The sequence below is a fragment of the Schistocerca piceifrons genome, chromosome 3, assembly GCF_021461385.2.
Source record: "Schistocerca piceifrons isolate TAMUIC-IGC-003096 chromosome 3, iqSchPice1.1, whole genome shotgun sequence".
Taxonomy (NCBI): domain Eukaryota; kingdom Metazoa; phylum Arthropoda; class Insecta; order Orthoptera; family Acrididae; genus Schistocerca; species Schistocerca piceifrons.
The window spans coordinates 757,970,571-757,983,058 of NC_060140.1; the positions used below are offsets into that span (position 1 = coordinate 757,970,571).

A 12,488-nucleotide genomic window follows, 5' to 3' on the forward strand; every position below is an offset into this window, starting at 1 on the left:
CAAGCAAAATCCAATATGCTAACAACTACCTCATTAGGAATATAAATGTCATTAATAAGGTTATACGATTCTGGTTCTGGATTCACAACAAACATTTTTGAGTAACAATTTGGGCACAGGGAATTTCCAACAATCGCATTGCGTTGCACTTGGGAAGCTGTTTCACTCTCACATAACAAGGACAAATGTTCAAGTTTTATTTCCCTCAAACCTTTAGTAATAGGGTTTTTATGAACTTTAAGTGGATCACAGCACTTTCTTCCAAAAATGTGGTTGTACTTCAGAATATATTCCTCCTCATGATACTCACACACTGATGCTACAGAACAACTTACTCAAAATTTAAACAAAGTTTGTCTAACTTCAACAAAGTCATTGACATTTTTCAAGTTTTTTGAAACTGAACTGTGAACTGTTTTGTGAGACACTTCACTTGCAATCTGTTCAACAGAGCACTGTTCATCCATGTTATTGCATTCCAGTTAATTTCTCAAAATTAATTACAAATTACACACATAACAAAGCACATAACATGTTCTACACTCTCGATGAAGTATGTACATCCACTCTAACAGAGGTTTCACAACAGACTGACTACAACAATGCCACACCCAGCAATAATGTACTTCTTAATTGACAATAAACCTAAATATAAATGGGCATTTTTATTCCCATAGAACAAAAGCGAAAGCTCCTATTGTTTAATATTGTGTTATTGAAAATAAATAAATCAAATGAATATTGGGTGATAGTGTTAACTAAATATATGTCACAATTAAATTTTATTGCACTGAAACAATAAACCATTTAAATAGGCAACAACCGTAAGATCATTTGTAGAGTAATGTGAATTATTTCCTCGTTTTCAAAAATTCATATCTTTGTTCACAGTCAGAAATTTTTACAGTATGTTGCTATCATATAGGTGTACAAACTGTGCAAAAATCATATTTTTATATTCAGTCCCACTTGAGATAACTAACCCCAAACTTTACAAAAATGAGTAATTCCATGTCAAATCAACACACCTTTTTTACCACATCCTCTTAGATTTTGCTGAAAGTTGGTATACTTGTAGTGGGCACTGAGACTAAGAAAAATACCAAATTTCAATTTTTTTATCTCAAATCATTCCTGAAATATGGCTATGTAAACTTTTCAAAAACCAACCAAAAATGTGTGAATGGACTTTTTTTAAATTGTCCTAGGAGCTGCCCTAATTGAGCTAGAGAACTGGGAAAGGTGTCATTTTGCAGCATTGTGCATGCTCTTTCCAGGGATATACAACAAAACATAGCTTCTAATTAATAACCTTTTTCAAAATACTAATTAATATTTTGATTTAATTTTAATTTTTTTTACAAAAAGTACATAATTGAAAATTTTCAAAATATTTCCATAACTACTTCACACTGTTTTAAATCACACGGCAAAATATAAATCTGGGATGATGATGGGTTCATCGTTGAAAAAAAATTATCCCGGACTCTTGTTTTTCACTAACGGCCCTAGTTTGACCAAATTGACCTTTAACAAACAGGAATTTCTTTAAAATATACTGAAAGGTAAGCAAAAAAAGTATTAGAAATATCAAAACATCACCTTATTAAACCAAAACTAATCAGCATATTTTATAATTAAGTTGATTGCTTATTTTAATTTCATACAACTTCACTAACAGTATATTAACCAATATAACAAAAACAAGAAATTGAGCATTTAACTACAAACTGAAATAAAGTATGAATAAGTACAAGTATTTACATAATAGTTCTGGTCCATGATGTTTGAAATGGAACTATTAAACAAATTAAATATGTAATGCTTGTTTTTGAGTAACAGGTATCTGTACATAGCTAAATTTAACACAATAGGTACTAACAATAATTTGAAACAACTTTCTATAAAATATACATTAACACTAACCTGAGACAAAAATTAAGTTTTGAGTTGAAAGCAGTTTCCCAATAAATTGTCTTGGAACTTCACGTATTACATTTTAATAAAGCTGACTGGGTTTGGTTTACATCACTTTCATTAAGAATGTATGTTCTCCCTGTCGGAGTAAATGGATTCACTTTTGTGACAACATCCACAACTGACACCCACAGGACATCTGCATGTGCAGGATAAGAGAATGACTTAGCTGGTCCACGTGGATGAAAAAAAGTTTTTTCACTTCATCAAGTTCTTCGTTTTTTTCTAAAATGTACCCTAGCCACCAGTTTCTGCCATATACAGTGGTGACATAGCCTGATACATCTTGTAACTTCAGTTTGTCTGATGATGTAGTTACTTCCCTCTCCCAACTCTGCATATCACTTGAGAAGTATTTGACTATTAATTTTGATGTAGTGTTGGGAATGAAAGTGTGAAATTGCTGTGTTCCTTTGATTGTCAATGCCTCTTCAAGTCGGCTTTTTAAGAATATTTCTGAAGCAGCGTAGTCTTCTTGAGTGGAATATGCAAAATCAACATTTGTGATATTATCTACTGCCCACTCAAATAGATCTTGTGCGGTTTGGATCTGATTTTGGTATGGCCTTTGCAAACTTGCACGAGCTGTTAGTCTCTTTACTGAACCTCCTACTCCATCACAAGGCCCTGTCCCATGTGCTGTGGCTGAAAAGTGCCACTCAGCTATTATGTTGAAGTCTTCCTCATGAAGGCAAAGGTTCAGGAAGTTTTTCTTATTTTTATACTGAGCGGCAGAACCGTCAGAATAATAGTATATCTTTTTTGGAATCTTTTGAAATTTATTTGTTAGATATGAAATTAGTTTCTTTTGAAAGGTGTAAACCACAGTTGTATTGTGCTCCAGGCAATCAGAAACAATGACAAAGCTCATATTCTCAATTTTGTCTTCCTGTTTGTAATATATAACAAAAGGATGAATGGTAATCTGTTGTCTTGTCCAGTGGAAACTCTGAGCTTCAGTCAACATCTTACTACAAAATAAATTATGAATTCTTCACAAGTTTTCTGAACAATTTCCAGATTACATCGGTCAACTGACATCCATTGTCGGAACTGAATTTGTTCAATTAAGTTTCCATGAAAAGAGTCTTAAAAAATTTTACGTATGACAGTTTCTCCTGGGCAATATTCACAGTTTCCCATGTTGCAATCAACTGATGATGGGTTGCAAAGCATTTTTGCAATGCACTGCTTATAATTGTTTAAGCTGCTGTTTGTTACTGTATTTAGTTTGGCATTTTCTATCATTAATTTTATGTTTTGGTGAGTTGTGCACGCGCAGACAGTGTGTGTGTCACTCCGGCCAGCTAATACACAATGTTTTGGTCTCAACTCAGCAGATTTAGAGAAACCTATTTTTATGTTAGGAAACTTGTCTTTAAAATGCTTGTAAGCTTCTTTAAGGTTACACAAAATAAGTCTTTTTGATATTTTTGTTTTATTTCCACTTGTTTCTGTAATTGTCACATAATCTTTAATACCTGGCATTGCCCTGCTAACTTCATCATTTTCATAAAATGAATGTACAGTTTTGACAGTTTCTGTTGGTAAACACTTCCCTGGTTTTGGGTTTGGACCTTCCATGAATCCTTTCTCTTTCAAAATTTTTTTGGACCGCCGAACAATGTAATCAGGAGCATTAAATTCCCTCATTATTTTCCTGACACTCCACTTTTCACGTAAACTTGTAAGAATCATTAGTTTTTTTGCTCTACTTATAGAATTTTTAAAGTTTCTTTTAAGATTTTCAAGAACGGATTCATCAGTATCAGTATCTGACGAAGACGTTGCAGGAGCAACAAAAAGTTTATGTGTCATTGATGAGATTTTCTTCACTTTTGATTTGGCGTAATGCCTAGATGTTAGTTTCCTCTTGTCAATTGGGGACTCACCTAGTTCTTGAAGTGTTGTGTTAAGTGTTTTAACAGCTACTGAAGTTGGAGTGAAGTCAGGGTCTTGGTCTCGGATGATTATCGCTGATCCAGAAGATTCTTCTTCAACACTTTCATCACTGATGGGCTCTGGTGTATTTTTCAATTTGGTTACATCTTTCCTACATTTATCACAAATCTTGGCACCACTTGGTATTGGAGGAAATAATTTGGGCGTCCATGTTGTGACATTTCTCAGTTTTTTTCTGTCTCTAATAGAATGATTTGACTTCAATGGATTACAACACTGCACTCTTACAGCACTGCACTTTTTACTTGGTTCCATATTTATACAAAAACCACTTATAAACTGTCCTTCAATGTATAGATTTACTTGAAAATGAACTATTAAATATAATAGATACAGACTGGTCAACACAGAGGTAACAATTGATTTGCACTAAAACCACAGCACACAATAATGCTGTAGGCACACAAAGCCTTAGAAAGTAACAATGCAGACTACATCATCTCAACAATGGCTCCAGTCTCTGAATTATTGTACAGACATCAAGCCCCATGTATACGGTCCTCTACTGACATACTACCTTAAAGGTCAGTTTGGTCAAACTAGAGCCGTTAGTGAAAAACAAGAGTCCGGAATAAATTTTTTTTAACAATGAACCCATCATCATCCCACATTTATATTTTGCCATGTGATTAACAACAGTATGAAGTAGTTATTGAAATATTTTGAAAATTTCCAATTATGTACTTTTGTAAAAAAATTAAATCAAAATATTAATTACCATTTGAAAAAGGTTATTAATTAGAAGCTATGTTTTTTGTCTATCACTGGGAAGAGCATGAAAAATGCTGCAAAATGACACCTTTCCCAGTTCTCTAGCTCAATTAGGACAGCTCCTAGGAGAATTTAAAAAAAGTCCGTTCACACATTTTTGGCCAATTTTTGAAAAGTTTACATGACCATATTTCAGGAATGGTTTGAGGTAAAAAATTGAAATTCGGTATTTTTCTTAGTTTCAGCACCCACTATAAGTATACCAACTTTCAGCAAAATCTAAGAGGGTGAGGTAAAATTTTTATTTAATGTGTGTTGATTTGACATGGAATGATTCAAATTTTCAAATTTCAAAAATTAATAAAAAATTAAGGAAACATTTGTAAGTGTTCTTGCTCTGTATGAGGCTAATAGTGTATGATGTCTAACAATAGGGGGAAAAAAGGAATCTCGTAAATAAAACATTCCTTGTTTTTTGGGGAGGCCTAAAAAGTGGATTTTTGAAAATTTGGATAGCAAACTTTGGAGGTCATTTTGACTGGCTGTTTTTGAGTTTAGGGTATTTTGTGTTATAGACAGTGTTGTATAGGGACACTTTTCTAAAAACAATCATGTCAATTGCGATGTTGTAACTTAAGGGGCTCCGGAACGCCCTATACTTGCAATGTTAAAATAACGCTTATAAAGTACATATTTCAAATGGTTCAAATGGCTCTGAGAACTATGGGACTCAACTGCTGAGGTCATTAGTCCCCTAGAACTTAGAACTAGTTAAACCCTAACTAACCTAAGGACATAACAAACATCCATGCCCGAGGCAGGATTCGAACCTGCGACCGTAGCGGTCTTGCGGTTCCAGACTGCAGCGCCTTTAACCGCACGGCCACTTCGGCCGGCAAAGTACATATTTCCTCACAAACTATTTGAGGTAGGAAGTTGAACTTTTTACAGGTTATTTATTGGGATATGGGCTAAAACTTAACACAGGGATTTTACAAAATTTTAGTTCAGTTATTAAAGATGATTTTTTTTTCAATTGTAATGAAAATTCACAACATTTTTTTGCAATTTTTTATTTATATATTCAAAAATATACAGTTTTTTGGAAAAAGGCTGTGTTAAATTATGCAGAAGGTTCTGTGTAACATTTACTGAAAGTTTGAAACAAATATGTTTGGAAGATCCTTAGAAAACATGTAATTAGTATGAGAAAATAAAAGTTTTGGGAATCAAGCGACAAAGATTGGATTAACTTTTTAGTGCATTCCAGGTCCATAGGATGGATTATCTTCATCCTCTGCAAATTCCTCCTCCAGCTTCCTCTTGTTCCTCCTCCTGTTTACTCTTGCTTGTATTTCTAGACTCTTTACAGCCCTGTCTGCAGCCCGAAGGCATTCCTTGTCTAAAGCAAGCATCGCTCGTTGTTGTGTTCGTAGATTTTGCTACCATTTTCTTCAGTTGCAGTTACTGCAACACTGTTCCAAAAGGTGGTCATGTATGACACTTATCACATTTCAGTTGTATTTCACTAGCAAGTCCTACGTGCTTTATTATGGAGAGTTCCAGACCAACTTCACTACAATGAATACATCTTACACAGTTTGAAAAAATTCCTTTGAGAATCGACATATCAAATATTTCATTCACAATCCGATTCGCCCATAAAACATTCATAGTTTTCACTCATTGAACCAAGCTTCTTCTGCAAAGTATTTTCTTTCCCACTTTGACTGCTATGGGCAGGTGTACTTGAGAGGTTAGGTTCATTCACTTGGTCATCGTCTTTATTGTTTACAGTAATAACACATACCTTTGGCTTTCCAACATTTCTCCTTTTCTTAAAAGCCTTCAGAGGATTTCTAATAACTTTACTTTTACTCATTATTATACTTCAACAAAACAGGAGACTCAAGAAAACAGAATTAATTACGAATATTTTCGAGATAACGACAGAGTAAATAAACATGAAACAATCGACAATTACACCAGCGATATATATTGAACCATCACAGGTTAGCCACAACACATACTTTATCTCACATCACTAAAATGTACCTGATGAACACGGACGTTAATAATAACACCATTTGACAGCAGTTTAACAGCGCCACAGTGGGTCACGCTCATGTAGAACACATTTCAAAAAAAATTTAAAAATAGTTGTAGTCTTCAGAATTGAATAAATTATATATCTATTAAAATGTAATGGTCTGCAGATTCAGAAAATGCAAAAAAGTAAAAATTGAACTTTTCATGATTTTTGAGCCTTTCCGGAGCCCCTTAACCCAGTGCAGAGAGATTAAAATGTTCGCTTCATGTCTCCAGACTGAAAAAATCATCATGCACCTACAAATAAAAATGGCCGCCATCCAGTAAAGGTGCAAGATAAATTATTTTAAAAACTGTTTTGACCTTCTCAAATATAGGGCAATTACATATAAAAAAAATTAAAATATTTAAAAATGATCAAGCAACCATCACTGAATTGGCCCCAGTACAACCTACAATCTAGATTCTAAACAGACAATTTTTGTATAACCTCCCAAAATTAACCTTTACATTTTTTTCCTCCTTCATGAAGAACGGTCCTAGCTGACATCGGCACTAAAGAACTAATAGTTCGAAAAATAGATTCACACTTAATACTCCACAACTGTTCCAATTCTCTTCATGCCCTTCATGACTTACCACTGTATGAAAGCAAATAATTAATGATTAACAGTGCTTCCCACCACATACAATGTGATGACTATTTCCAGACTGTCTTAGCACAAAAGGGATGCACAATGGTGCTACAAAATTTTTGATCACTTATACAGTAACATAAAATGCCTGACAGACAGCAAGGTGAAATTTGGAAACAAACAGAAAATTTCTCTGTGACAACTCCTAATCAATAGAATAATTTCTAATAATTGTAAAAAGTGGTGAGTAGGAATTACTAACTCACATCTGTGTAGTTAAAAAAAAGGTAGATAAATAAAAAAGAAAACTTAAAAATGTTTAGCATGTAGGCATATTTATGAATTAATTTGTGATGTGAATGTAAAATGATCCATGGAATATGAAACTAACTCACTCCTTACTCGTGAAAAATACATAATATTTTTTTAAAGTCATAGTTAATTATTTAAATCCTGTTCTTTTCCATTTTTATTTCTGGCTGATGAATATGTTGTTTCATTTCAGCTGCTTATCCAACATCATCGTTTGATGCAGTGTTATCGGGAGTTACATTTCCTCAGACAGTGAGGCACAGGCTTCAAATCTTAGAAGAGATTATCCGCATTCTGAAACCACAGGGCATCCTAATCTTACAAGAACCTGTAAACATTGGCATGCAGTCAGAAGCACTAATAAGCAAAGAGAAACTGCGCAGTGAACTGAAAATTGCTGGCTTAAAAAACTTGTCAGATTTCAGGACTATTGAACTCACCAATGATGAAAAGCAATTAATCAAGGATCTTTTACATGAGACTGATGATTTCTGCGTTGTAGAAGTTCAGTGTTATAAACCGGATTTTGAGGTAATTGTGCCATGTTGTTGTTGTTGTTGTTGTCGTCTTCCTAGTGAGTGGTTTAATTCAGCCTTCTACACTGTTTTATTTTGTGCAAGCCTGTTATTCTCTGAGAAACTCTTGCAGTGTACGTCCATTGAAACTGCTTACCATATTCATACAGTTGTCTCCCTGTAGGTAGTGATGTGGGCCGGGTATATTCCCAGTGGGAGGGAGCTTATAAAATGGGAATATTGCTGGCAATATTTCTTTGGCCCAGGAAGAATCCCAGAAATTAGGAATTTATGAAAATTTTTAGATTTTGAATGTTTTAACACGTATTAACGGTTAAGAACCTTAAAACTAGGTTAACTAAGTAAATTCATACATTTTAATCGAAGATTTATCATTCCATTCATTAATTTCCATGCAAATCCCGTGAAAAACACATTTATCGTAAGTCTGATGGAAAAAATAATTTAAAATATTCGCTAGGCCTACTATTTTTTAGGCAAGTTGAAACTCCACATTTCTCTGAATGAATCCTAAACTTACAAAATATTTCTCTGAAGGTGTAATTCTCAACTGGCCGTTATCTGTAGTATTTTTTAATTTTTCCAAACAAATGACTATACGTGTTTCACTGTCAGAATTCAAAGACTCCTCATTTCATGTGATGAATTGTGATTTATAAATTTATTTTCCGAAATATCGTGATCATTTTCACTTTAGACTTGTTAATTAATATTATTACCATGTTCTATGTGAATAAAGTCATTTGTATTTTCAAGTAAATCGTAAATCTTGGGCAGTTTATTCGTATAATATTTCCCCGAAATATCATTTTCAATGACTAATGTTTACAGAATTTGCACGAGTTTAAAATAAACTTTATAGCCTAAAATACCTCCAATGCCAACGGAAAACTTGACAGATTGAATAAACAAAACTTCCCTGTGTATTTTAGTAACTTAAGTTACTAGCTGGCATATCAATATTACAAACTCAGTTTTTCTAAAGGTTGATTATTTTGACTTGGCAGTTCTAGGAAAAGTAAGAGTCATAAATGTCGATGCTTGGCAGTTCGAGGGCTAATTCTTTGATATTTAAAACATTGAAAACCAAAAAATGTGTGTTTCTAACAAGGAGGTTAAGTCCAGACCCATACAAGATTTAACCATATAATTACTGCTTTTACCTATTAACAGTTTTTTGAGCTATCTTGCTAATTAATCATAAATTCCCAGGAATTTATGGATTTTGGGAATATTTCTTTGATTTTAAATTCCTGGGAATTTTACAACAATACTGTAAGGTTACTGAAAAAATTACACAAAATCATAAAATTCATCTGAATATGTTTTTTAAAAAAGTAGCGTATGTTAGGCATTTGTATAGGTTAGGGAGAGCAAGATGTTTTAAAATTACCGTGTATTTAATTTTCTTTAGTTAAAATGGTGGGCTAGAAAAAATAAACATTTTTATGTACTAAAAATTTTAAATATTATATGGCTGGTCCAAAATACAATACACATTTGATATTCTAATATACACTGAAATGAGATGGAAAACTCAAAAACTAATGCGCGTCTATAATTGGCATATTTCTTTGGAGAATATTTCTAGCATAATTACAGCATGAAACGAACAACAGGAGAGTGAACTACAAAAATTTGTTTTTTCTGTTTCAATAATATAACATTCAACCAACAACAGGTATGGACAGTTTACAATTATACTTAATATATTAGAGTAATACAGAAATAAGATATACACAAAAAGAGAATCACTGTATTGCCCCCCCCCCCCCCCCCCCCCCCCCAGTAATTGGCAGTTTCCCTATACATCCCTGTTACTGGCAAGATAAATATCTTTTTTGTTTAATTTAAAAACTAATTTGCCCTTATGCACAGACTGTAGAGACAGAACGTGCTAGGTATTTTTCAGTACTTTATGTATTGGGCAGACAATTTGCAGCTGTATGAATTCCTCTTTTCTCCTAGAAATTTAACAAAGATATTATCTCCTCCACCCAGCCATTACAATAGCATCTGGCATGAACTCTTCATAGGGATCAGTATCATCCAGGCATTTAGAGTGTAACCACTACTTACCTATAGCTGAGACTCAAGATGAATAACACTTTAAAATTTTCTTCCTCCGTCTAATGCTTGAATAAGACCATGTGCATCCACCTCAGAATCTAGTGCATAACTAATAAGATGAAGACCTAGCAGAGTCTATATTGTTTGGTGCTCTAGTGTCAGTGATAGCAAGAAATACAGTACAAAAACTGCTGCATTATTACGAACAGAAGCTAGATGCACATATTTCGGTCTATAGAACTGAATGATGATAAATTTGTGTATCACTTTCAGGAATCAACTACATAATATTTTGGAACAGAGTGGATCATATTCAAGCATTTTACTTACTGCTTAATACAGTGGAACTTTGAGTTCTCCAATTATAAGTTTCTTGCGATTCTACACCATAAATTCATAGTTCCTCTGAAAAACCCGTAAGATCAATGCAAAAAATTACCTGATTTTACATTTGTTCCTAGTAAGGTTTACCTCGATTCTGAGTTCTTACTCGATGTCTCGCTTGGCTTCATTCCATTTTCCTCCTGTTAACATTTGATGTGCCTCAACAAGTTATAAGTGGCACGAAAGACAGATGGTTCACACCCCAGGTGGGTGGTGGTGGTGGTGGTGGTGGTGGTGGGTGGTGGTGGAGGAGGAGGAGGAGGAGGAGGAGTTAAGGGAATATTTTGGGTTGTTGTGGAGAGGGGAGACGTGAGAGAGGAAATGCTTATGTAATCCACGATCGGTGCTGCTAGCATAACTTGCAACATCTAGCTTCACTGTGCAGTTATGATACAGCTACTGCTAGGTTGCAGTAGTAATGGAAGAACAAGACAATCGACATGAAATGTTCCAGACCAGGCCAGTACATGAAACTGTAGCACCTGAGCTTTCTTTCAAATTAATGTTTTTCACAGTGTACAAAAATTCACTGAGCCAATTTCTAATAAGTTTGTAACATCAGATGAGAAAGTAAACTCATTTTTTCAGTTGTCTGTTTTTTTCGTCAAGACTAAAATAACACTTTAATGGTGGTGAGCATATGAAGTGTGGCTCATAAGGAAAGCCTTAAACAATAACGGCAATGGTGGTAAAATTTGTCATTAAGCAGATATCTGAATTTATGCTTTTGGTTTAACCACATAGCCGCTGTAATGTTTCTTGTTTAATTCAACATGTTCATCAGATTTTGCTTTTTTCTGGGTTAGCACAAAGGATGATCTCTCAAAAACTTGTGTTTTGAACATATAATTTGGGGTCGTAGCACATCAGGAAATAGCTTGATTCTCTTGTACCCAGATACCAAATTTAATTTTTTGACGAGTTTTTACTTGCTGTTACACATGTGGTTTTTTAAGAACTGATGAAATTCTTTACCACAAATTATTGTACAAACATTGTGCTGTACATTTAATTTCCTTCACATAGACAGATTTCCTATAGAGTATTCGAAAGGATTGCAATTTTTAATCGTGTATGCCAGTTACATGTGTTTTTGCCAATATTTTTTTTTGGGGAGGGGTTTAACATTTTCCTCAGTTTCGTGTTTTTTTAAGTCTGGACCACGTGAAAACTTAAAACGGTGGTTTCACTGTAAATATCTCCAGGTAACCACTGTGACACTACTGAATAATCCAGCAGACAAAACACAATTTTCTGTGCATGCAACACAAAGTTGTTAGATAGAAAGTCTGTATTCTGATAAATGTTCTATATTTGTGTGTATTTATTTTCAATCCCAAAGTGGCCTTTGTCAAAAGTATTTTTTACCTGAAATGTGAAGTCTTTAATAAAATAACAAATTATAACTGACCAATCCTAAATAGTGCAAAATCCGAGATGGAATAATGACAATATTATGAAAGGGAAAGATTGCTTCTCACCTTATGCAGACATGCTGAGTCACAGATAGGCACAACAAAAAGCTACTAAACATGTAAGCTTTCGGCCAGAAGGTCGTCTTTCGAAACAGCCAAAAAAAAAAAAAAACACACACACACACACACACACACAACTACTGTCTCTGGCTGCTGGGGCCAGATCAACCTCTCTGCTGTATGGTGAGTAACAGTCTTTCCATTTCATAATATTATCATTAATCCTAAACAGTCCAGGTTAAAAAATGGTAGGAACATTTGTGATGGGTGTCTTTCTTTTATAAATAGACTAGATGTATCACTTTTACAAAAATTTTAGTTGTATCAGTTTTAGAACATGTTACTTCACAATGTTTACCTCCCACACTTCCCTCCAT

General features: G+C 34.0%; 1 protein-coding gene across 1 annotated transcript in view; it reads left to right on the forward strand.

The window, feature by feature from the left end:
- The window catches only part of LOC124788265 (anamorsin homolog), a 46,534-nt gene that overhangs the window by 20,228 nt on the left and 13,818 nt on the right, over window positions 1-12,488 (forward strand). Inside the window, exon 2 of the mRNA XM_047255470.1 lies at window positions 7,840-8,177. Within this exon, the coding sequence (XP_047111426.1) occupies window positions 7,840-8,177 (338 nt within the window). The remainder of the gene's footprint in view (window positions 1-7,839; window positions 8,178-12,488) is intronic.